The 23,402-nt window shown below is 38.8% G+C and overlaps 1 protein-coding gene across 2 annotated transcripts in view; it reads left to right on the forward strand.

Annotated features, from left to right (window-relative positions):
* The window catches only part of AKT1 (AKT serine/threonine kinase 1), a 128,040-nt gene that overhangs the window by 11,730 nt on the left and 92,908 nt on the right, over window positions 1-23,402 (forward strand). The window contains exons 1-2 of one of the 2 annotated variants that reach the window (XM_031953138.1): window positions 2,059-2,082; window positions 2,905-3,063. In XM_031953138.1, the coding sequence (XP_031808998.1) occupies window positions 3,018-3,063 (46 nt within the window). In that variant the 5' untranslated portion in view covers window positions 2,059-2,082; window positions 2,905-3,017. Of the gene's footprint in view, window positions 1-2,058; window positions 2,083-2,904; window positions 3,064-23,402 lie in introns of those variants that run through there. The other variant, XM_031953137.1, reaches the window with a different exon arrangement.

Consider the following 23,402-nt stretch of genomic DNA (forward strand, 5'->3'; position numbering starts at 1 on the left):
AGAACCTCAGAGGCCATTTAGTTCCATTCTTTCATTCCTGGCCAAGGGAGTTGATAGATAGTGCATAACTGAACACAATAGGATTTGAACCCTCATCCTCTGACTCTAGGATCAGTGTTCTGTTCTTTCTACTGTGCATTGATGTCTTTCGGGACTGGAAGCTTTCCTGTATTTGAGTTAACTTGAATAAACCATATAATTTATCTCTTTTTTAAAAAAAATGTTTGTTATTTTTCTTGTCATATAACTTTCATTTCAAAATCTGTCACCTCATCTATCAAAAGATCCATATCCTGTAACAAGATAAAAAAGAAGAAAAAAAAAACTTTTAAGCAAAACTAACCCATCTTCTAACCTAACAGTATAGATAAGCAGTGTTCTGCACTCATAATCCCTCATCTTGTTAATGAAGGGAAGAATGTGTTTTTTCCCCCCCCTTAGGGACCAAGTTTAGTCATTATCCTTATACAACATTTAAATTTTTTTGTTCTTTTCACTTACATTTTAGTCTTCTGTATTGTTTTCCTGGTTCTTCCTTCCTTCCCTCCTTCCCTCCCTCCTTCCTTCCCTCCCTCCTTCCTTTCCTTTCCTTCCTTCCTTCCTTCCTTCCTTCCTTCCTTCCTTCCTTCCTTCCTTCCTTCCTTCCTTCCTTCCTTTCTTCCTTCCTTCCTTCCTCTCTCCCTCCCTCCTTCCTTCCCTCCCTCCTTCCCTCCCTCCCTCCCTCTTTCCTTCTCTTCCTCCCTCCTTCTCTTTCTTCCTCTCTCCCTCCCTCCTTCCCTCCCTCCCTCCTTCCTTCCTTCCTTCCTTCCCTCTCTCCCTCCCTCCCTCCCTCTTTCCTTCTCTTCCTTCCTTCCTTCCTTCCTTCCCTCTCTCCCTCCCTCCCTCCCTCTGTCCCTTCCTTCCTTCCTTCCTTCCTTCCTTCCTCCCTCCCTCCCTCCCTCCCTCTGTCTCTCTCTTTTTCTCTTTCTTTTTTTTTGCAGGGCAATTGGGAGTGACTTGCCTGGAGTCACACAATAAATTTCAAGTGTTTGAGACCAGATTTCAACTTAGATCCTCCTTACTCCAGGGCAGGTGCTCTGTCCAATACTGCACCTAGATGCCCACTGTTCATCGAAGTCTTCCTCTGATTGCCCCATAGTCTTTCTTATGGCTCTGTATTATTTCATTACATTTATGAACCCCAGTTTATTTAGCCCACTTAAAAAGCATCTACTTAGTTTTCAGTTCTTTCCTACCACAAGACTGCTGCTATAAATATTTTGGTGTAAATAGAACCATTCTTTCTATGTTTGAACTCCTTGGAGTATACACCTAGCAATAAGATCTCTGGGTCAAAGGATATGAGTATTTTAATCATTTCTTTAGAATAAATCCAACTCCTAGGACTTCAACAAGCAGAAAGGAAGAAAAAAAGACTTTGCTGGGCTTGGAAAGAGTCTAAGGAAAGGTATATGAAGAAATATGAGGCTGGGGAGATCAGCCTGCTCAGTATGGATGATGAAGGGGAGAGAACATTTGACAAACATTTTGGTTTTGGAAGTATTATTTTATTTTGTTCCACTATTATGTATAAAAATAATTTTGGGGTGTGTGTGTGTGTGTGTGTGTGTGTGTGTGTGTGTGTCTCAAGCAGTTGGGGTTAAGTGACTTGCCTAGGGTCACACAGTTGATAAGTGTCAAGTGTTTAGGTCTTCCTGACTCCAAGGCCTGTGTTCTATCCATTGTGTTACCTAGATGCCCCAACACAATTTTTAACATTTGTTTTCTTTTTTTTTTTTTTAACATTTGTTTTCTTTAAAAATTTTTGAGTCCCAACTTCTTTCCTTTCCTTTCCTTCCACATACCTGAGAGAATAACCAATTTGATTTTTTTTTTTTTGACTAGGTGAAAGAGCCATTCTTTACCTCAATTGCTACCCAGCTTTAATTATTGAATGGGTGGGTCCTCAGTCAAACTGAGACCTGCTGAAGACCTTAGCTTTAAAAGGCCAAGATCTTCCACTGAAGCCAGGGCCATCTCCAGTCTTTTGGATCTATATCTGGCCACTGGACACAGATGGCTCTGCAGGAGAAAATGAAGTTGGTAACTTGTCACAGTCCTCCCTCACTTAAATCCAATTCACTTGCATGTCATAGTATCATTTTCCCTGATGTCATAATCTTCTTCGAGGTCAAAGGACAAACAACAACAACTGATTTGATATAGGGTATATATATGCAGTCTTGCAAAAATTTCAATGTTAGTCATCAACAAACACTTTAAAATACCTGCTATATATACTGACTTGTGTTATATAAATTTAGGTAAGACAAGGGCTGCCCATATAATATTTACAGGCCAGATTTTTTTTTTAGATAGGCATTTATTAAATATTAAATTAACTATATCTCAGGGATCATGTGATCTCTCCACAGAGACTGTGTCAGATCCTCATGAGAATTCTGGGAAGTAGGTGTTATTATCCCTGTTTTTCAGAGGAGGAAACTGAGGCAAAGTGGTTAAGTGACTTACTCAAGGCCAAACAACTAACAAGTGTCTGAGGTTGGATTAAAACTCACATCTTTTTGACTCCACACCCAGAATTCTATTCACTTCACCTCCTAAAATCCTCTAGATTGATTGTGCCTGTAGCCTGCTCGTAGCTTATATGCAAATATATGTTGAACAAATGCATCATGGAGACCATTTCCTTAAATTTTGGCTAAGGAGTCTGTAAGGATTTTTTTTGTTGGAGGCATTCCTTGTGATCCTGGAGTACAGGTTGGATATGTGTGCCACCTTGTGTGATAAATAGTCTTCGATGTCCCTAGTTGTAAGCCTGTTCCTAAAAGGTCACATGGGTCCTGATTTTGCAGCCCAGAATTTAACTCCCAATTTAACTCTTCCTTTCTTGATTTCTTCCAGAATTGTTGGTACTGGTACCCAGGCTTGGGAGTCCAGAGTTCTTCCAGTCCTTCCAAGGAGGATTAAGGTGACCACTTGGAACTCACCCAGCCTCTCCTCACCTGCTGGCGGCCATGAACGACGTCGCGATTGTGAAGGAGGGCTGGCTGCATAAGCGAGGTCAGTGTCACTTTGATTCCCTAGCCCAGGGGGTCCTGGGAACTCTGCCATTTGGGATGCCTGGGGTGCGAATGTATAAGTTAACGTTGTGAAATAGTGATTTTAATTCAAAATACTGAGATCCAAACCCTTTGTTTCTTAATTATCTGTGTGACTTGGACAGACTATTAATCTCTCTGGGGTTTGTTTTTTTCCATCTGTAAAATGAAGGAATTGAAGTGTAAAAGTGAGCAGGTAGGCCTCCTGTGCATTATCTCATTTGAATCCACTTTGTGAGAGAAAAGCACTTCAAGTATGATGGTCCCTTTCTCACAGATGAGGATCCAGTTTTTCCTAGGGTCGTGTAATTAGTAAGTGACTGAGGTGGGGTTCCACATAGGTCTTCTTGAATGCAAGTCTGGTGGCCTACCTGCTAGGCCATGCTGTCTGTCCACATACAGGTGTAATAATAGCTCCTGTCCACAATACAGGTGTAATAGCTCAATTAAAGGCTATTGGAACTTAGAAGAGCTTTGTGGGCTGGGTGGTGGGCAAGGCAAGGGGAGGGTGGGGACAGGTAGTCTGTCTTACCCAAGTTATGGCTTCCTCAGTGCCAGGTTGTGTGTGCAGCGGGTAGTTAATAAGTGTTTCTTGAGCTGGCCTTGGGAGATGAGAAGTGGGAGGGAGCATTCTAGGGGCGTACATATGTGTGAAGGGTTGCTTAGTTTCAAAGGCTTGCAAGTTGGTATAAAAAGCTTATGGGGTCCTCCATAATAAGATTTTAGGGATCAGTCAGGAAAATTCAGAAGAAGAAAGGAATGGAGTCATTCTCTCAATAGGACACAGTTTTATCAATCAAAAAAATTGTTTAGCTGTATCAATTAATCAATAAGCATTTACTAAACACTTTCTGCATGTCAGGCACTGTGTTAAGCTCTTAGGACACAAAGAAAAGCAAATAATCCCTAAAAATATGTTCTAGAGGGGGGAGTCAACATGTATATAAATAGGTACATACAGGATCCAAAATTATTCCTCCTTTGGGAAGGCACTGGCAGCTAGAAGGATGAGGAAAAGCCTCCTCTATAAGTTGAGTTTGATTTGAGTCTTGAAGAAAACAGGGATTTTAAGAGGCAGAGGTAAGAAGGGAACGCATTCTAGGTGTGGGGTTCAGCAAACACAAAGGCCTGGAGTTAGGGTATTGATCAAGCGGTATGCTATGAGGAACCATAGTGGGCCAGCATGGCTGTTCAGTAGAGTAAAGTATAGGAGGAGGATGAAGTGTAAGAAGGCTGAAAGGAAAGAAAGGGGCCAGATTTAAAGGCTTTTAAATGCTAGAGTTTTTTATTTGTCCCTGGAGGGTAAGCGCCAGCCACTGAATTTTAAAATACTAATTGTAAAAGTCCTTAGCACAAATACCTCACATATATAGTAAGCATTATATAAATATTAGCTGTTGCTCTATTATTATTATTGTTTAAGAAAGGTGACATGGTTTGGCCTTTTGGCAGCTCTGTGGAAAATAGATTGGAATATGAGAGCACAATTAGGAGGTTGTTGCATTTGGCCAGGGGAGAGGTGGTGAAGGGCAGAGCCAGGAGTTGATAGTGTGAGGAGGAAATGTATTCTAGAGACATGGGGGGGCCATACCCAGGGGACTAGAACAAAGGTGATACCCTGCACTATAATGGGGAAAAAGAGGGATGGGTTTTGGGGAAAAGATAATAAATTCTATTTTGGACATGTGGAATTAGAGGTATGTCTGGGACATTCCTAATAGGTACTTAGTGAGATAGTAGTATAGTCTGGGCTCTTTTGTCTTCTATGGCAAAATCTGCATATGTATGAGTTTAGGATGACTGCAGGAGATGCTTGTAAAGGGGGAGCCACCTGGCTTGATCATTTTCTTCCTTAGGCCAATCTCTCTGGGAGCTAGTCCCTCTGCTTTGAGCAGGTTGAGTCCAGGAAAACTGTGGGTTTTCCAATGCTATAGGCCCTCAGGCTGTTTTATCAGTGACCTTACCTGACTCCCAGGGGTGTTTTTGGCTTTCCTGGAAGGGAAAGGAAAACATTAGGTGCTTTCCACTTTCTGCAAACTGACTGGACAGAAGCCTTCAACAGGTTTCTGTACCTTGAAAGTTGGAAAGAGCCTTAAAATCCTGTCACCCAGAAAAAGAACCCTCAGAGACCATCTTTTACAAACCTTCCTATTTTGTGGATGTAGAAAGCAAATCTTAGGGAGGGGTCACATAGCAAATAAGTAGAAAGTAGAAACCAGAACCCAGGTCTCCTGGCCCTGAGCCTGGGACTCCATCCTGTCTCTCATTGTTACTTTGGGGAAGGAAGGGATCGAATCATATTCTCATTTTCCATCTTCCTCTATTCCCAGCACATAATAGGTGCTTAATAAGTGCTTGTTAAATTGACTTTTTCAGAGAACCACTTTTGCATAGGAAACAGAGCCTTAGTATCCTACTTCTAACGTTTTCCAACTGGGTGTCCCAGGGACTTGATCTTCCTGAATTGACTTTGTAAAATGGGGAGAAAATACCTGCCATATAGGGTTGATGAGAGGAGAATGCCTTGAAATACTTAAGACTTGAAAAATCTAAATAATCCATGGGCCTAGTTATTATATTTCAAACTCTCTGTGTGATATTAGACAGTTCTTTTTCTTTTTTTTTTTCTCTCTTTTCCTTCCCAAATATAAAATTAGAGTTTTAGAGTAGAAGTGTTTAAGGTTCTTAGGAGCTAGATATGTTAGCCTATCTTATCTTAGGTCTGTTCTGCTCTGAGTCTTCTTGGCCAGTCTTTACATTAGGAAACTTTTCTTCTCTCTGCCAGTATAAGCTGAGGGCCTACCTGGAGGCTGGATTTCTTGGTCAAGTAGTAAGAACCCATAGAAGCAGCTGTGACTTGCATTCCCTGCCCCTCTCCCTTAATCTGTTAGGAAGGGGAACTTCTGAGGGGTGCTGGTCAGGGGATCTCAGTTATTGTCACAGAATTTGAGCTGGAAGCCACCTCTGAATCTGCTTTCCTGGACCTGCATGTGGGCAAGATGCCTCTCTCTAAATTGTGCCTGACAAGTTCTAATGATTTTACATCAAGCATAAACTTATTCCTTTTTTACTTTTTAAAAACTTTTCCATCTTGTCTAGTTTAACTCTTGGGCCCAAGCAGAAAGTGCAGTTTTCTTCAATTCCTTCCGGGAGGGAGGAATTATATATTCCCGTGGAACAATCCCTGGCTTTAGCATCAGAGGATCTGATTTCAAATCTCTCATGCTATCTGTGTGACCTTGGGCAAGTGACTTAACTTTTTTTTTTTTTTAAGAGGCCTCAATTTCATTAACTGTAAAATGAGGGGATTGGACCAGGTGACTTTTGAGGGTCACTTCCAGTGACAGCTCTATAATCCTTTGAAGTCAACTAAATTAAGCATTGGGTGCACTATTGATTTTTTAAGTTATCCTGTGTCCTCAGAGTGGTTAATGGGGCAAATGAATTCCATTCAAATTTAACAAATTTAATAAAAACTCTGATCCTTTTAGATTTGGGGTTTGAGAGAGGAGGCAGCATGGCATGAAATGAGAGCTTTTTTTATTCGGAGTTTGGAGTCCTGCATTCAAATTATGATTCTGTCCCTGACTCATTTTGTGAATGTGGACTTATCTAAAATGTGGGTGATAATACCACTTATTCCATAACTCCTAAGGTAGTGGTGAGGAAAGTCCATTGAAAGCATTAAAATGCTTTACAAATGGGAATTATGGTGGCCTTCTTTACCTTTGGTGGAGACCTAGCCAAGAAATGGGTGCAGTTTGACCTTGGGTGGGAATGGACATATTTTAATTGTAGGTCACAGATAGGAAAAAGTGACAGGTGTCCATAAAAGATGGGGATAGGGCAGAAGGGGGATTTCCTATTTTAGGCCAAGTGAAACTAAAGGAAGTTGATTAGTTAAAGGGAGGTGGGATTTTTAAAGACTCTTTTTAAGGAAGAAAGGATAGAGGTCTTGTTAGACCGGATAAGGGGTAGTTGGATATAGTGAGAGAGTTCTGGGTTTTACAGTTGGACAGCTTGAGGTTCAGTTCCACTTAGTTCCTTTGTGATCCTAAGTCTCAGTGACTTGTGTGTTTCTCATCTGTAAAATGAGGAAGGTTGCATTAGATGGTTCCTAAGGTTCCTAAGGAAGCATAGGATCTCAATAATAATTCTGAATTAACATCTCATGTTTTTAAACCTCCATATTCTTTCTGTTCCTGAACTTCTTTTTCTGACTTCTGGATTCTTTGCTCATGGGGTTCCACTGCCTCGAATGCCTTCCTCCTGTTGAAATCATCCTTATGCTAAAAGACCTAATTCCAGGGTCAGCTTCTTCATGAAGCCCTCAAATTCTATTTGAATTTCTCAAGCTGGTAAATGATTTTGATTTCTTCAACAATAACAGACTTATTAAATGCCTGCTTCTGGATCATAAGGAGGAAAATAATTCCTATTCCCAGGGAATTTAACATTCAATTGGGAGAGAATCAGTATACACAGATACAAGTAAGTACAATATTCTCAGAGCACAGAGACTTGGATAACAACTAGAGACATCAGGAAAGACTTCTGTTTGGAGGGAGCATTAAAGCAAAACCTTGATGAAAGCTAGAGATTGGAAGTCTCAAGAGACAGAAATGAGAAGTGAGCTTTGCAGGCTGTTCAGAGAAATGGCTGGAGATGGGATGTCAAGCTAGGATGTATGATGGAAGTCAAAAGAAATAAGTCTGGAAGGGTAGTCAGGAGCTAGATTATGGAGGCCTTTAAATACTATAGTCAGGAATTTGTGTTTTATCTTAAAAGCAGGGATTCATAGAAAAGATTTAAGAGAAGAAGTGACAGTGACATAGTCAAATTCACTCTTCAAGAGTGTAAATTAATTTAATAGCTATGAGGGGAATAGATTAGAGAGAGAAAAAGGGAAAGTGAAGCAGGAGACCACTTAGGAAAACTGTTGGACATATCCAGACAAGGGCTGATGAAGGCCAGACCTAGGATGATAATGAGTAGAAAAAAAGGGACAGATGGGAGATTTGGTAGACAAGGCATAAATAACATTTGGCAATTATTGGAGATTGAGGGAGAATGGAAGAAAAAGAGCTAGGGGATCAACATAGGGGAGTAGAAGAATGTTAATCCTTTTAACAGAAGTAAGAAATTTTAGAGGAGAGGTTTGGGGTGAAAGTTAATGAGCCCTGTTTGTGACAGGTTAAATTTGAGATGCTGTTGGGATACTCAGGTCAGGGATAGGATAGAATTCAGTAATCATTTGATGGTTGAGGAATCAGAGGCCTCAAGATATAATGAAAGGTCTTGCAGCCCAGAACATTATAAGAAAACATGTCAGAGCTGTAATGGACTTTAGAGACCATTTAGCAACTAGATGGCCCAATGGATAGAGTGCTGGGACTATAGTAAAAAAAACCTGAGTTCAAATTTCAGATAATTTCTAGCTGTGTGATTTTGGGCAAGTCTACTTTAACTCTTTCTTATTTCACTGGAAAAGGAAATGCCAAGCCATTCCATTATTTTTGCCAAGACAGCCCCATGGAGTCATTAAAAGTTGGACAGAACTGAATAACAACAGCCCAGAACCCTCATTTTACAGATGAGAAGGCCAGAGAGAAGGAATTTAGGCAGGATCTGTTAGAACCTGGAATGATAAGACTTGAAGAGACCTTAGAGTTAGTATAGTGCAATGTTCATTTTAAAATTTAAATTAAAAATTTTCGAACATAACAAACACCAAATAAAACGGGCATTTCCATAAATGAAGTAGAACAGAAAATGAAAATTGTATATGAAACTGTCCATCTCTGTTACTTTCAGCTTCCTTTTCCTTTCAGGTATATGATAAAAAATTAAACATTTGATTTTCAAAGCAATCCTTGTTTGTGTTTTCTTCTGAACTTCCTTCTTGTTCTTTTTGCACATTAAAAAAAATGCTTGTAACCTCCCTTTTTCTTTTTTTTTCTTTGTCAACTATATTGCTAGCTCTTCTCTCCCTTCCCCCTTCTTCTCACCTCTTCATTGGGGATAGGGGGTGGGAAAGTTGGTAACAAGTCAAGCAGAACAAATTCTCACACTGGTGCTGTCTGAAAATGTATGTCTCATAACATACCATCACTGATCTGTCAGGAAGTAGGTATCATGCTTCATCATAATTCCTTTGGAATCATGGTTGATCCCTGTGCTGATCATAGCTCAGAGTTCCTAAATCTCTCCTGAGTTTTTTCTCCATGGTGGTGTATGGTGGTGGTGTATACATTGTTTTGGTTCTGCTCACTTCCAACACTGTCAGGAAACTGAGACCCAGAGAGGGAAGGGATGAACTCAAGGCTTCAAAATAAGTCATTGAGGCAGAATCAGGACTCCAACCATCCCAAGTCTCAGGCCAAAATGCTTCCCACCACAAATTGGAACTTGAGAAATCTTGACTGTTTGAAGGAATGATTGATTCCCTAAGTCCCGAGTCCCAAGGTAACTTTACTCCAGAGCTTAAGCATCCCACTTAATTGCTGTACTTCTTTCCCCATCTCCTTCACCCCGAAAGAGAAAATAAAAAAGAAACTACAATTCCTGGGGGCGGGTGTGTGTGTGTGGAAAAGAGGGGGGAAGGGGGAGGAAATGACTGAGCAGCCTTCTGTCTGCCCTGCTGAGGGGAGGGGATCCTGCCACACTTAGAATAGGATGAGATCACCAACATCTGGGAGAATGAGTTGAGCTGGAGGGAAGAGGAAATCTCTCCTGGCTGGGTAGGACTGATTGGGAAAGCTTTTGGGGCCAGGAGGTGTGGTTTGGGGGAATGTCAGAAATTGAAGCTTACAGGAGGTTTGAGGAGTCACCCTGTCTTTTAGGAGGAGGATACTTATCTTGAGAAGCTGAGTGTAAGGAAGACCTTTCTGATGATTACAAGGTCCTATAGGGGACTGACTGGTCAGTCTCAGGAAACTCCTTGTCATTGGGTGTCAGTTGATATTTATAAAGAAGATTAGAGCTCTGGGAGAGAAGGTTAGTCAGGGGTGAGCACTAAAGTTTTGATAACTCTGTGAGTTTAGATTCCTATTATTAAAAGATTTTAGAACTAGATGGTATAGTACCTAGAGCAAAGCTTATTAAACTATAGGTACAACTCCCCCCATGTGGGGGTCTTGTAATTGGATGTGGGAGTCTCGAAATTGTGATTTATTATCAATAAATGTTTGATCTGTGTACCTATTTTATACTCATATATACCTGGAGTGTCATAAATTTTTTTTGGATGAAAAAATTTAAGAAGCCTTAAACCTGAGTTTAAATCCTCTCAGATACTAATAAGCTGGATGAACTTGATTAAGTCACTTAATTTCTGTGCCTAGTTTCCTCATCAGTAAAATTCGGATAGTAATAACATCTACCTCCTGCTATTGTTAAGAGGACCAAATGAGATAACATATATGATTTTATTGTTGTTCAGTCATATCCAATTTTACATGAATCAAAGATACCAAATTGGGATAACATCTACTTCCTAGTATTGTAATGAGGATGAGATGAGATAACATACATGACTTTATTGTTGTTCAGTGATGTCTAATTCTACATGTATCAAAGATACCAAATTGGGATGATAATAATAATAATAATATCTACCTCCTAATATGAGGATCAAATGAGAAAACATATGTGATTTTATTGTTCAGTCAAGTCTAGTTCTGTATGAGTCAAAGATTCCAAATTGGGATAATAATAACATCTACCTCCTAGTTTTGTTGTGAGGATCAAAAAATTAGTTAACATAAATGATTTTATTTTTGTTGTTCACCTTCTATTCTGCTTGTGTCAAAAATACCAGAGTGGTTTGAGATTTCCTTCTTCAGGGGATTAAGGCAAACAAGATTAAGTGACTTGACCAGGATCACACAGCTAATAAGTGGCTGAGGCTGGATTTGAACTTAGACCTTTATGCCTCCTGGCCCAGCAACCCATTTAGTGTATCACTTTATTGTCCTGGAGATACTGGAGGGGTTTGCCATTTCCTTCATCAGATTGAGACAGACAGGTTAAATGACTTGGCCAGGATCATGTAACCAGTAAGTAGATAAGGCCAGATTTAAACTCAGTTCTTCTGCCTCCAGGCCCAGCACTCTCTCCACTGAGTCACTGCACCTTGCAAAGCTTACAATGTTATATAAATGCTAGCTATTATTATTGCTGTTGTTATTGACATTATTTTTACAATTGAGGAAAACTCAATAATTACATATCTAATCCAATTCCTTTTACTGACTGAGAGCAAGGTTCAGAGAGGGGAAGGTGATTTATTGAGGTCCCACAGCTAGTTAGTGTCAGAATGATTTGAGTTCAGATTGCTTGACTCTCAATTTTAGCACGCTTTCCTTTATAGAGAGTCCCTCTATGCAGATCCCATCTGCTTGGGATGTATTGTGGTAGAGGGAGCCTTGGCTAGAGAGTCAGCGGACCTGGCTTCTAGTCCAGATTTGGCCCCTGCTGATAGCTCTGTGACCGCAGGCCTCTCTGGGCCCAAATGCTCTACTTGTTAAACTAGGAGAATAATCCCTGACCTATAGGGCGGCTGCTTTGAGACTCATATGAGACAACTTGTATAAATGTCCTTCGCCCATCACAAAGCATGGCCCACATGTAAGGAGGGAATCTTCCCATCTGCCACTTAGCTGTGTCACATGGAAGAACTAGCTTCCTGAGAGGGCTCGCTAGGGCTCTGCCCAGAGGGACTTCTCTCCTAGGCTGACTTGAATCGAAGATTTGTGAAAGCCAACCAGCAGTCATTAACTGGACTATTACTCTAGAATTAGGGATTTAGAGCTGGAGCAAACCTTGGAGATCATCTGGCTCAGCCGTGCCTCATTTTACAAATGAGTAAACTGAGGCAATAGAGATTAGTTGCTCAGAGTCATACAGATAATATACAGTAGAGCTGGAATGTCAGCCTAGGTGCTTTTCCCATCCTGTTATATGACCTTTTAAAGTGTTAAGTGATATTTCCTCACAAACTGCCTGTAATTTGGCCTTTCTCAGTGCCAGACAGGCTGCATCATTATTCTGAACTGGGGACTAGAGAGCTCTAGTCCTGTCTGAACTTGAGTTCCTCAGCATTTGCTGTGTGGGAGAATTTAGCATCACTTGAGAAGGTTCTGCCATTCGTCAGCTTACAATTTAATTAGTCTATACTGGGTGTCTGGTGCTCGTCTGGGCCTTAAGGGAGACAGAAGGAGGGGCAGGTTGGAGCCCTGACCTTAGAGAGCTTATAGTCTGGGGCAGGGGAGGAGGAATGAGACTCCTATGTGATTAAACTCAAAGCCAAAGCTCGCTCTTCCTCTTTATCTAAGGCCATTCTTGCTATCTCTTGGCTTCTCCCCAAGGTGGTTACAGGGCCAGACCATCGTTTCCAAGAAGAGTAGAGTCAGACGCAGAGTCTTTATTTTTCCCCACTTTCCAGCCTTTTCCCACCCTCCATTCTGGCCCATCTTGTCCAATCCAGAGCTTTGTGGATCTCAGGATGATTCTGGCTTTAAAATCTGGGGAGCAATCAGTGATGGCTGTGTATACATTCGGGGCCTACGATGTGGAGCTTAGGCAGGGGTCCTCAAACTTTTTAAATAGGGAGCCAGTTCACTGTCCCTCAGACTGTTGGAGGGCCGGACTATAGTAAAAACAAAAACTTTGTTTTATGGGCCTTTAAATAAAGAAACTTCATAGCCCTGGGTGAGAGGGATAAACGTCCTCAGCTATCTGGCCCAGAGGCCGTAGTTTAAGGACCCCTGGTTTAGACTCTCAGGTGCTGTACAAATTAGACATTCAGTCCCTGTTGAAGTAATGATGATTGGGGAGCAGAGAGATCAGGTGGCCTTAGTGATGAAGAAGGCTTCCTGGAGGACGTGGGGTTTGAGCCACCCCAGTATCCTCAGAGATCTTGAACTGGAACAAACTTTTAGAGGTCATCTGGTCTAAGCTACTTCTTGTACAGATAAGGAAACTGAAAGCCAGATAATTGTCCAAGGCCTGTTGTGTGGCAGTGTAGCTGGTCACAGAACTGAGCTTCAAACCTCAGACTCTAGATTGAACATTGTTGCAATTGAGGTTGTTAGAGTTTGGGGGCAGTTGAAGGGAAGGAGGAAAAGAGAAGGCAGAGCAATAGGGCCAAAGGTTGAGAACACACAGTGGGTGGTAGGATCACCAGAGAAGAACAGACGAGCTGGAATGGAGGACTGCATGCTGTAAATCAGAGAAAGGAGATTATAGGTGATGTATTGGATCCTCTTGTTCTTGGGAAATGATGACCTGGTGCTTGGGGAAAGGCCAGTGGCTTGCTACCACCTTGAATACAGAAAAGAAGAAAACTGTGGGTTTTTTTTAAAACCCTAGAAATCTGAGTGATATCTAGATTTGGCCATTTCTTTTCTTTAAAAAATTAAATTTTACATTATTTGATTAATATAATTATAAAATTTATATATTATAATATGTTTTAAGTTCTGAACTGTCTCCCTCCCTCCTCAGCCTTCATTAGAGAAAGCCATCATTTCACACACACACACACACACAAAACCATACTTCTCTTTATCATTTATTATTAGGTAGTTAACTCCTTTCTTCTTAGGTCCTTTGTAGTTGATTTCAGTATTTATAATACTTTTTCACAGTTATTCTTTGAAAATATTGTTGTTACTGTTATAGAATTTTTTTTTTGGTTCTCTGCTCATTTCACATCATTTTATGCAAGTATTTCCATGTTCTTCTAAAATCAACCAGCTCATCATTTCTTACAGCACAATTATTCCATCACAATTATATACCACAACTTGTTTAACCATTTCCCTAAATGATGGGTATTTCTTCAATTTCCATTTCTTTGACATCACAAAGAGAGCTGCCATTAACATTTTAGAACATAGGAGTTTTTTTCCCCCCCTTTTTTCCCTGTTCACCTTGGGAAACATATCCATACAAGTGGTATTTTCTGAATCAAAGAATATACATAGTTTTTATAATTATTTGGGCATAATTTCAGATTGCTCTCCAAAATGGTTGCTCAGTTTACAATTCTACTAACAGTGTATTAGGATCCTAATTTTTGCACATTTCCTCCATTTGTCATTTTCCTCTTCCATTATTTTAGCCAATCTGATCAGTGAGATGGTATCTCAAAGTCGTTTTAATTTATATTTTTCTAATCAGTAATGATTTAGAGTATTTTCTTTTCATATCACTATATGTAGGTTTGATCTCTTCATCAAAAAATTGCCTATTCATATCCTTTGACTATCAGTGGGGGAATGACTCATATTCTTATAAATTTGACAACATTTTCTTTATATATTTGAGATATGAACCCTTTATTTGAGAAACTGTCCTCAAATTTTTTTAGTCCACTTTTCTTCTAATCTTGACTATATTGGTTTTATTTCTACAAAATCTTTTTAATTTAATATAATTAAAATTATTCATTTTATATAAGCCTGATATATAATATATTCAATGTTACTTAGGATATCACCCTTTTTATCTAGGTCATTTATCTATCTTGATCTTATCTTGGTGAATGACATGTAAGATAAGTGATCTATATCCAATTATTGCCAGATTGCTTTTCACATTTTTGCCATACTGAATTTTTATCCCCAAAGTTTAAATCCTTATATTTGTCAAATACAAAGTTATTGTAATCATTTATTGCTATATATTATGTCTCCTCTATTCCATTGATTCACCTTTTTTTTTTTTTTAGCAGTAGCAGAGAGTTTTGATTATTACTGCCATATAATACAATTTAAGATCTGGTACTGTTAGACTTCCTTATTTTATTTATTTTTTTCATTAATTCCTTTGATATGCTTGACCTTTTGTTCTTCCAAATGAATTTTATTTTTTTCTAGCTCTGTAAAATAATTTTTTAGTCATTTAATTGGAATGGCATTGAACAAACAGCTTAGGTAGAATTGGTTGTTTTTATTATAATGGTTCTGCCCACCTGTGAACAATTATTATTTTCTACAGTTATTTAAATCTGTCTTTATTTGTATTTGTGTTTTAAAATTACGTTCACGTAGCTCTAGGGTTTGTTTTGGCAGATATGCTCCCAGGTATTTTATGTTGTCTATGTTATTGCAAATGGAATATTCTCACTATCTTTGCTTAAAGGGTTTTGTTGGTGATATATAAAAATGCCGATGATTCATGCGGGCTTATTTTATAACTTGCTACTTTGTTAAAGTTACTAATTGTTTCAGTTCATGACCATTTCTGATATGGAAATCCCTTCCTTTGTAACAACATACTCCTCACTAATAACAGGGTTCTTACTAGTAAAGAGTATCACATGGGTTCTCCCACTGATTTGTTGTTTGACCATAGTTAGGTCATTTGCCCAATTTAGGACTCATTTTCCCCATTTATAAAATGAAGGCTTTGGACTGGATGATCTCCCAATGCCCTTTGTGTTCTTATAGTTTGTGGTCTGTATGGGAGCAGGGATGGAAGATGTGAACTCCAAGGTAACCCCTTCCCCCCCATCTTCCTCTCTGATTTTTTTTAAAACAGTATAAGATCTATTGCTGTCTAAAAGTAGAGTAAGTTGTTTAGGTAGGTAAAAAATTCTCTTGTCAATGGTGGTCTTCAAATAGAGATTAGATGACCCTTATAAGTTGGACTAGGTAGCCTCTGAAGTCTTTACTGCCCTGAGTTTCTATGATTTTCTTTGCTTGGGCTGAGTAACCATTTGTGATCATCATACCTGAACCTTTATCATTTATGCACAGTAAAATTGAGTTTGAGTCTGGAATGAAACCTTTTATACTTGGGTTATTATAATCCCTGGAAGAATTCTCCCAATCTCTTTCCCATTTGCTCTTTTAAAAATATCATTTTATTCAATCCTTTTTATTTTATTTTTTTTTTACAACATAGTCATTTTTCATAAAAATACCTACTTTCCTCATTGAACCCTTCTTTGTAACAAAGACGCCTCTTTCCTGACCCACTGAAAGAAGAATGGTGTATTTGAGGATCAAGTTTGTTCACTATAAATTCATTTGACTGCCTTAGTTGTCTTTTACATCATTGTCTTAGCTCTGCATATTGTGTTCTTTTGGCTCTGTTTTTTCATTCTCCATTTTTTCATGCAGATTTCCTCATCTTTCTCTGAATCCCTTATAGTCTGCTTTTTATGGCATAGTATTTCATTCCATTCATCCATTCTCAAGTAATAAGGCATGTACCACCTCCACCCCCACTGCCACCCCCATCCTGTGTTTTTTGCTACCACAAAAAGTGCAGCTTCTATGAATATGAAATCAACTTTCTTGGGTACATTCCACATAGTGAGAAAAAAGAACCATTTAGTGACAGACATAATTCCAATTGTTTTCTAGAATGTTTGGACCAATTCATAGCTCTACTAACAGATTTAGTAATATGCCTGTCTTTCCACAGCCCCTCCAGCACTGACTATTTCCATTTAAATAAATCATTTTTACCATTTTTGAGTGATGTGAAGTAAGACTTTAGAGTTTTAATTTGCCCATTGGTTTTGAACTTGGGTCTTTATAGTAGTCTTGTGAAAGCAGGTCAGATAGGGACGATTTGTCCCTGTATAACAGGACAGGAAACTGAGGCCAAGGAATGTTCAGACATTTGCCTGCAATTGTGCTGCAATGCAATGGCTGGGACTAGTGGGACAAGGGTCAATTCCTGATTCCTAGGCTAGTGTTTTGTTTTGTTTTGTTTTTTTTGACTGTTACCCTGCATTAATAAGTGGTGGTTGCTAAGCAAACATATAGTGTGAATGATAACAGTGATAATGATAATACTTACATTGAGCTATGATTACCTTGATGTGGGTGTTCTCTTTGCTGACCCAAAACTTGACCTTTTCGTTCCTTAGTAGATAGTGAATTTCCATGAAAAATGTATTCCCTGGTAGTCAGCCCTCTGATGATGCTCTTAAATTAGGCAGTTCTTCAGGCCAGAGGCACAGACACATGCCTATACATTCATGTTTATCCTTGAAATCTTTTAAAAAAGTTTTATTTGTGGTCTTTTAATTTTTCATATCTATATCATATCTCTTTTCTCTTTTCATATCTGTATCATTTCTCATCATTTCATGCCTGGGGGTGGGGTGTGTGGGGGATGGTCTTCCTGCCACAAATCTCTTCCCATCCCCATCTATCCTTCACTTGGCTGTCAGGCGTGATCTTCCGAAAACAAATGACTGTATTAAGCCCCTCTTTAGTAAATACCTTTTGCCTCCAGAATCAAATATAAAATTCTCTATTTGGTTTTTAAAACACTTCATAACCTGGTCCCTTTCAAGTCTTCTTAACCTTCCATTTTACTTTTATCTCATTTTACTCAATCCAAAGACACTGGCCACCTTGCTGTTCCTCTAAGACACTCCATCTTCCAACTCCAAGCATTTTTCCTGATTATCCCTCGTTCTTGGAACTCTCACTCTCTTTATTTTTGTCTCCTGTATTCATTAGCTTTCTTCATATTTGGCTAAAGTCCCATTTTTTGGAGGAAACTTTTCTTAGGCCTTGTTTATAGAGTATCAGAAAGACCTGAGTTCAAATGGGGCCTCAGATACTAGCTGTGTGATCCTAGATACGTCAATTGACCCTGTTTGTCTCAGTTTCCTCATCGTTAACATGAACTGGAGAAGAAAATGGTAAACTACTGCAATATCTTTTCCAAGAAAACCCAAAATAGAGTCATGAAGAGTTGACACAACTGCCTGAAACAACTGAATAACAACAACAAGATATCTTGTTTGTATATAGTTGTTTGATGTTGTTTTGTCCATTAGACTTTGAGCTTCTTCACTGGGACTGATATTTTTTACCTTCCTTTGTATCTCTGGTACCTAGCATGTTGCCTGGCACATTGTAGGTACTTAATAAGTACCTAATAGTAATAATAATAATATATACTAATTAATATATGATAATATATATAATATAATAATATATAATAATATAATAATAATACTAATAATAAATACCTTAATAGACTAACTGATTCTGTACATCCCCACTCATCCACTTTCTCCAATTGAACACTATTCTTGTTACCAAGAATACTAGTAATCAAAACAAATCAAATTCTGTCCAAGTCTGCCAGTGTATGCCTCATTCTGTACCTGTAGTCCACCACTTCTCTGCAGAGAAACAGGAAGCATGGTTTATCATCAGTTCTCTGAACTGAACTTTCTTGCTTACTGACATGATGAGAATTCAGTCTTTCATTTTTTTCTTTGTCATTATGTAGATTGATTATGGTTCTTTTACTTTGGTCTGTATAAATTCAAAAAGTTTTCCTAGGTTTTTCTGAATTTGTTTACTGAAATCTTTCCAGTTTGTGTAGATCTTAACAGATAGCTAAGTTTTGGCCTAGCTTTTTGAACCTAGGGTTCTTTCCCTACCACAGTCAATCATTGGAGGAAGACATCAGTGGAGGAATAATAACTCACATTGATACAGTCTTATATAATTTACAAAGCACTTGTTTAACTCTATGGGGCAAATTAAGCCTACTTAAGAAATACTGTTTTGTAGTCAAAGTTGATTTTGGATTGAAAAGATAGGTTTACCATCCAAGTTGGGTTTGGGTTTGACTCTTGAATTTGCTAGTTTTATTACCTGTGGCTTTGGGAAAGGCACTTCCCCCACTGAAGCCCAGTTTTCTCAATAGACACAGTATAATAAGAAGAGTTCTGCATTGGAATCAAGAGGTCCTGGCCTTGAAACCCAATCCTGTCATATTTTGTTGCTGTCTCTCTTTGGGCAAGTCATTTTCTCATTAGTTAAAACGAAGGAGTAATGTTAGGAAGCTTCTAAGATCCATTACTACTTTAAATATATCTGATTTTTGACTGAATTGCAAAACTACTATTAGGAATGATATAAGTGTGGTTCATCTAGGCTTTAAAAAAAAAAGAATTTGCTACCCTTATGGGCAAGATGAAGAGCTAGCTGCTGGTTAGATATTAATTATATGCATCCAGCATTGTTAGATGATCAGATGCAAGTAGGTGATGTAGTACGTAAAATACCGAACCTAGTGTCAGGAACACCAAATCTATCTTCTGATGCTAGCTGTGTCACCCTGGATAGATCACTTAATGTCTGTCTCAGTTCCTCATCTGCAAAATGGAGATAGTAATAGTACCTGTCTTCCAGGGTTGTGAGAATAAAATGAGATAATATTTGAAAAATGCTTTGGAAATTTTAAAGCCTATATAAATGCCAGCTATACATCTACTACTACTGCTACTGCTGCTGCTACTACTGTTATTACTGCTGCTGCTACTACTGTTATTGTTGCTGCTACTGCTACTACTATTAATACTGCTATACTGTTAAGACTGCTGCTGCTACTAATACTATTACTATTGCTACTTCTACTGCCACTATTGCTACTGCTGTTACTGCTGCTACTACTACTGCTATTACTACTATTGCTGCTACTGTAACTACTACTACTACTATTACTATTGCTATACTGTTAAGACTGCTACTGCTACTAGCACTATTACTGCAGCTACTTCTACTACTAATACTGTTACTTCTGCTACTACTATTGCTGATGCTTCTTTTTGCTGCTTTTTTTTTTTATTGCTATTGCTGCTGCTGCTCCTCCTCCTACTACTGTTGTTGTTTAGTTAAGTTGTGTCTGACTCTTTGATCCTGTGGACTATAGCACAGCAATACTATTTATGAGGTTTTCTTGGCAAAGATACTGGAGTAGTTTGTTATTTCCTTCTCCAGTGGGTTAAGGCAAACAGAGGTTTTTAGTTTACTTAGCTAATAAGTGCTACTGCTATTTCTGTGACCCAAAGAATAGGCATTAATAGATTTTTAAAAGAATGTCTTTAGTGGGCCTTTTCCTAATCAAATTTTTTTTTTTTTTTTTTTACAAATGATCTCAACAGGTTGGCTAAATGTATTGTATGATGACACATTTAGAATCCATTAGGATATCTATAGACTAGTAAGATCAGCCCAATCTAATAAGATGAAATTTAATAAGATTAATGTGAATTTTTACCTTTGGGTTCACAAATCAATTTTACAAGTACAAGCTGTAGGTGGGTGGTGTGACAAGATTAACCTTACATGGGGATTTGGGTGGGCTATAAATTCTCTGAGTACATGGTAACAGATAAAAAGTAGATCTAGAGCTGAAGACTGAAGAATAGATCCTGGGATCTGGAAATCCCAGTGTCTTGGGCTTGAGTCAAAGTTCTTCTCAAGTTTGACATTCAGGTCAGGGTGCCTTGTTTTGGGGGACAGCAAGATAAGAGAGTGGAGGCCACATCGTATCAAGATCATCTGAAGGACCTGGGATGAACAAGACTTAGAGAAGACATGATCAGTGTATTGTGGCTCTATACAAAGGGGGCATAGGAGTTTGGTGCTTTGGAAAGAAGATAGAGCTTTATTTTAAAGATGAATGCTTTATCTCTCATGGCACCTCCGTGTTCAAAGAATATAAGAGTTGGGACTCACAAAACATTTTTTTTAAATTGACCTCTGTTTTGTTTTCCACAAATGGGGAAAACTAGAAGAAGAAGCCAAGTGAGTATAGTATTAGTCTTGGGTGTCAGGAAAACCTGAATTAAAATCCCACCCCAGGTTCTTAGGAACTGTCGGATCCTGGGCAAGTCACTTAATCCTTTGCCTCAGTTTCCTCATCTGTAACATGAGCTGAAGAAGGAAATACCAAATTGCTATCTTTGTTTTTTTTTAATTTATTTTTTTAATAGCCTTTTATTTACAGGTTATATGCATGGGTAACTTTACAGCATTAACAATTGCCAAACCTCTTGTTTCAATTTTTCACCTCTTACCCCCCCCCCCCCGGAGGCACAGGGTACAATGACATGTAAAAACATTATTAATGAATATAAAGAAGAAATAAGTATACATGACCAAACCGTTATTTTGCTGTACAAAAAGAATCAGACTCTGAAATATTGTACAATTAGCTTGTGAAGGAAATCAAAAATGCAGGTGGGCATAAATATAGGGATTGGGAATTCAATGTAATGGTTTTTAGTCATCACCCAGAGTTCTTTCTCTGGGCGTAGCTGGTTCAGTTCATTACTGCTCCATTGGAAATGATTTGGTTGATCTCCTTGCTGAGGATGGCCAGGTCCATCAGAACTGGTCATTATATAGTATTATTGTTGAAGTATATAATGATCTCCTGGTCCTGCTCATTTCACTCAGCATCAGTTCGTGTAAGTCTCTCCAGGCCTTTCTGAAATCATCCTGTTGGTCATTTCTTACAGAATAATAATATTCCATAATATTCATATACCACAATTTATTTAGCCATTCTCCAACTGATGGGCATCCATTCAGTTTCCAGTTTTTAGCCACTACAAACAGGGCTGCCACAAACATTCGTGCACATACAGGTCCCTTTCCCTTCTTTATAATCTCTTTGGGATATAAGCCCAGTAGTAACACTGCTGGATCAAAGGGTATGCACAGTTTGATAACTTTTTGAGCATAGTTCCAAACTACTCTCCAGAATGGTTGGATTCATTCACAACTCCACCAACAATGCATCAATGTCCCACTTTTCCCGCATCCCCTCCAACAATCATCATTATTTTTTCCTGTCATCTTAGCCAATCTGACAGGTGTGTAATGGTATCTTAGAGTTGTCTTAATTTGCATTTCTCTGATTAATAATGACTTGGAGCATCTTTTCATATGACTAGAAATAGTTTCAATTTCTTCATCTGAGAATTGTCTGTTCATATCTTTTGACCATTTTTCAATTGGAGAATGGCTTGATTTTTTTATAAATTAGAGTTAATTCTCTATATATTTTGGAAATGAGGCCTTTATCAGAACCTTTGACTGTAAAAATCAAATTGCTATCTTTGTCAAGAAAACCCCAAATGGGGTCCTGAAGAGTCAGACTTAACTGAACAACAATGCCTCCCTGGGTTGTTATGAAGATCGAATGAGATAATATTTGTATGTAGGTCCTGATATAGTGCCTGACATATAATAGATACTATATAAGTAAGTGTTTTTTCTCCTTCCACCTTTCTCCTCTATAAGTCCTTTTTTAATGATGTTTTATCTGGTTTTTAAAATGACTTTATGCAACCTACTCATCTTAGTGATGAGTAAACCAAAACCTGAAGAGGAGAGGGGACTTTCCCAAGATATCATAAAGGATTAGTGGCAGAAACCACACTTGAACCCAGGTCCCTGAAATTGCAAATGAGTTTTAATTGGTGAACTTTACCCTTTCCAAGGAAGGGATAGAGAGGAGGGGATTAGTTTCATCTCCCTCCTTCAGACCTCTCTGGATAGTCATTTTAAGCCTTCTTCTTGGCTGTTGTAATAAAGGGTAGAGAGGAACTGAACAGAGGTGAAAGGGAGGAAGGGAGGGAATGGGGAAATTACCCTCCCCCCCTTTTCCATCCCCCACAGCTCCTAGAAAAGGACTAGTCACAGTGGTTTGAATCATGCAATGTTTGCTGTGGTATTTCCTAGAAATGTTGTTTTACAGATTGAGATAATAAGAGGAAAGAAAACTGGCTTCCAAAGCCTTCAATTTTCAAATTTTGTTTTTGTGGGCTGTGTCCATCATACTAGTGAGATGGGACTGTGACTTGGAGCTTATGCAGCTTCTCTGGGGACCTCTCAACTCTCAGTCTGCTGGTTGAGAGATCTCACAGATATTTGTTAAGCTTCATTTCAGACTCCATTTCACTTGAGAAATTTTTATTAGATTCCCAGGTATATAAAATAGGTATACCAATGACACTTTTACTGATGATAAATCATAATTTTGTGACCCCATATAGAGGGTCGCAAACCACAGTTTAAGAAGCTTTGGTCCAGATAAGACAATTAGTTTTAGAATAGTCTCTGTCCCTGTTAGGCTCATAGGCCTCAGTGGAGGCATTAGACAGAAATGTGGATATCTAATATGTAGAATCATAGAGGACTGTTGTGGTTCTATGTGAAAGCTGAAGAGGAGAGTTTTTCCTAACAAAGGAATCAGGAAACTGTTTTTGGAAGAGACAGCATTGAGCTTAGTGCTTTGGATGATGGCTAGGATTTCACCAACAACCTCATGACATTCAGTGTAAATGTAGTACCTAATTATGGGAAGTTCAGGCTTAGATGAATTTCAGTTTCTGCCCTTATATGGTTCATAATCTATTAGGGGAGTGAACTATGGGAGGTCTGATAGGATGGCCTTTCCATGCCTGGACATTTGCTCCCTATTTGCACCTTTTTCATCTCAGTTTCTTTGACTCTC

Source organism: Sarcophilus harrisii, chromosome 2, assembly GCF_902635505.1.
Source record: "Sarcophilus harrisii chromosome 2, mSarHar1.11, whole genome shotgun sequence".
NCBI classification, from domain to species: Eukaryota; Metazoa; Chordata; class Mammalia; order Dasyuromorphia; family Dasyuridae; genus Sarcophilus; species Sarcophilus harrisii.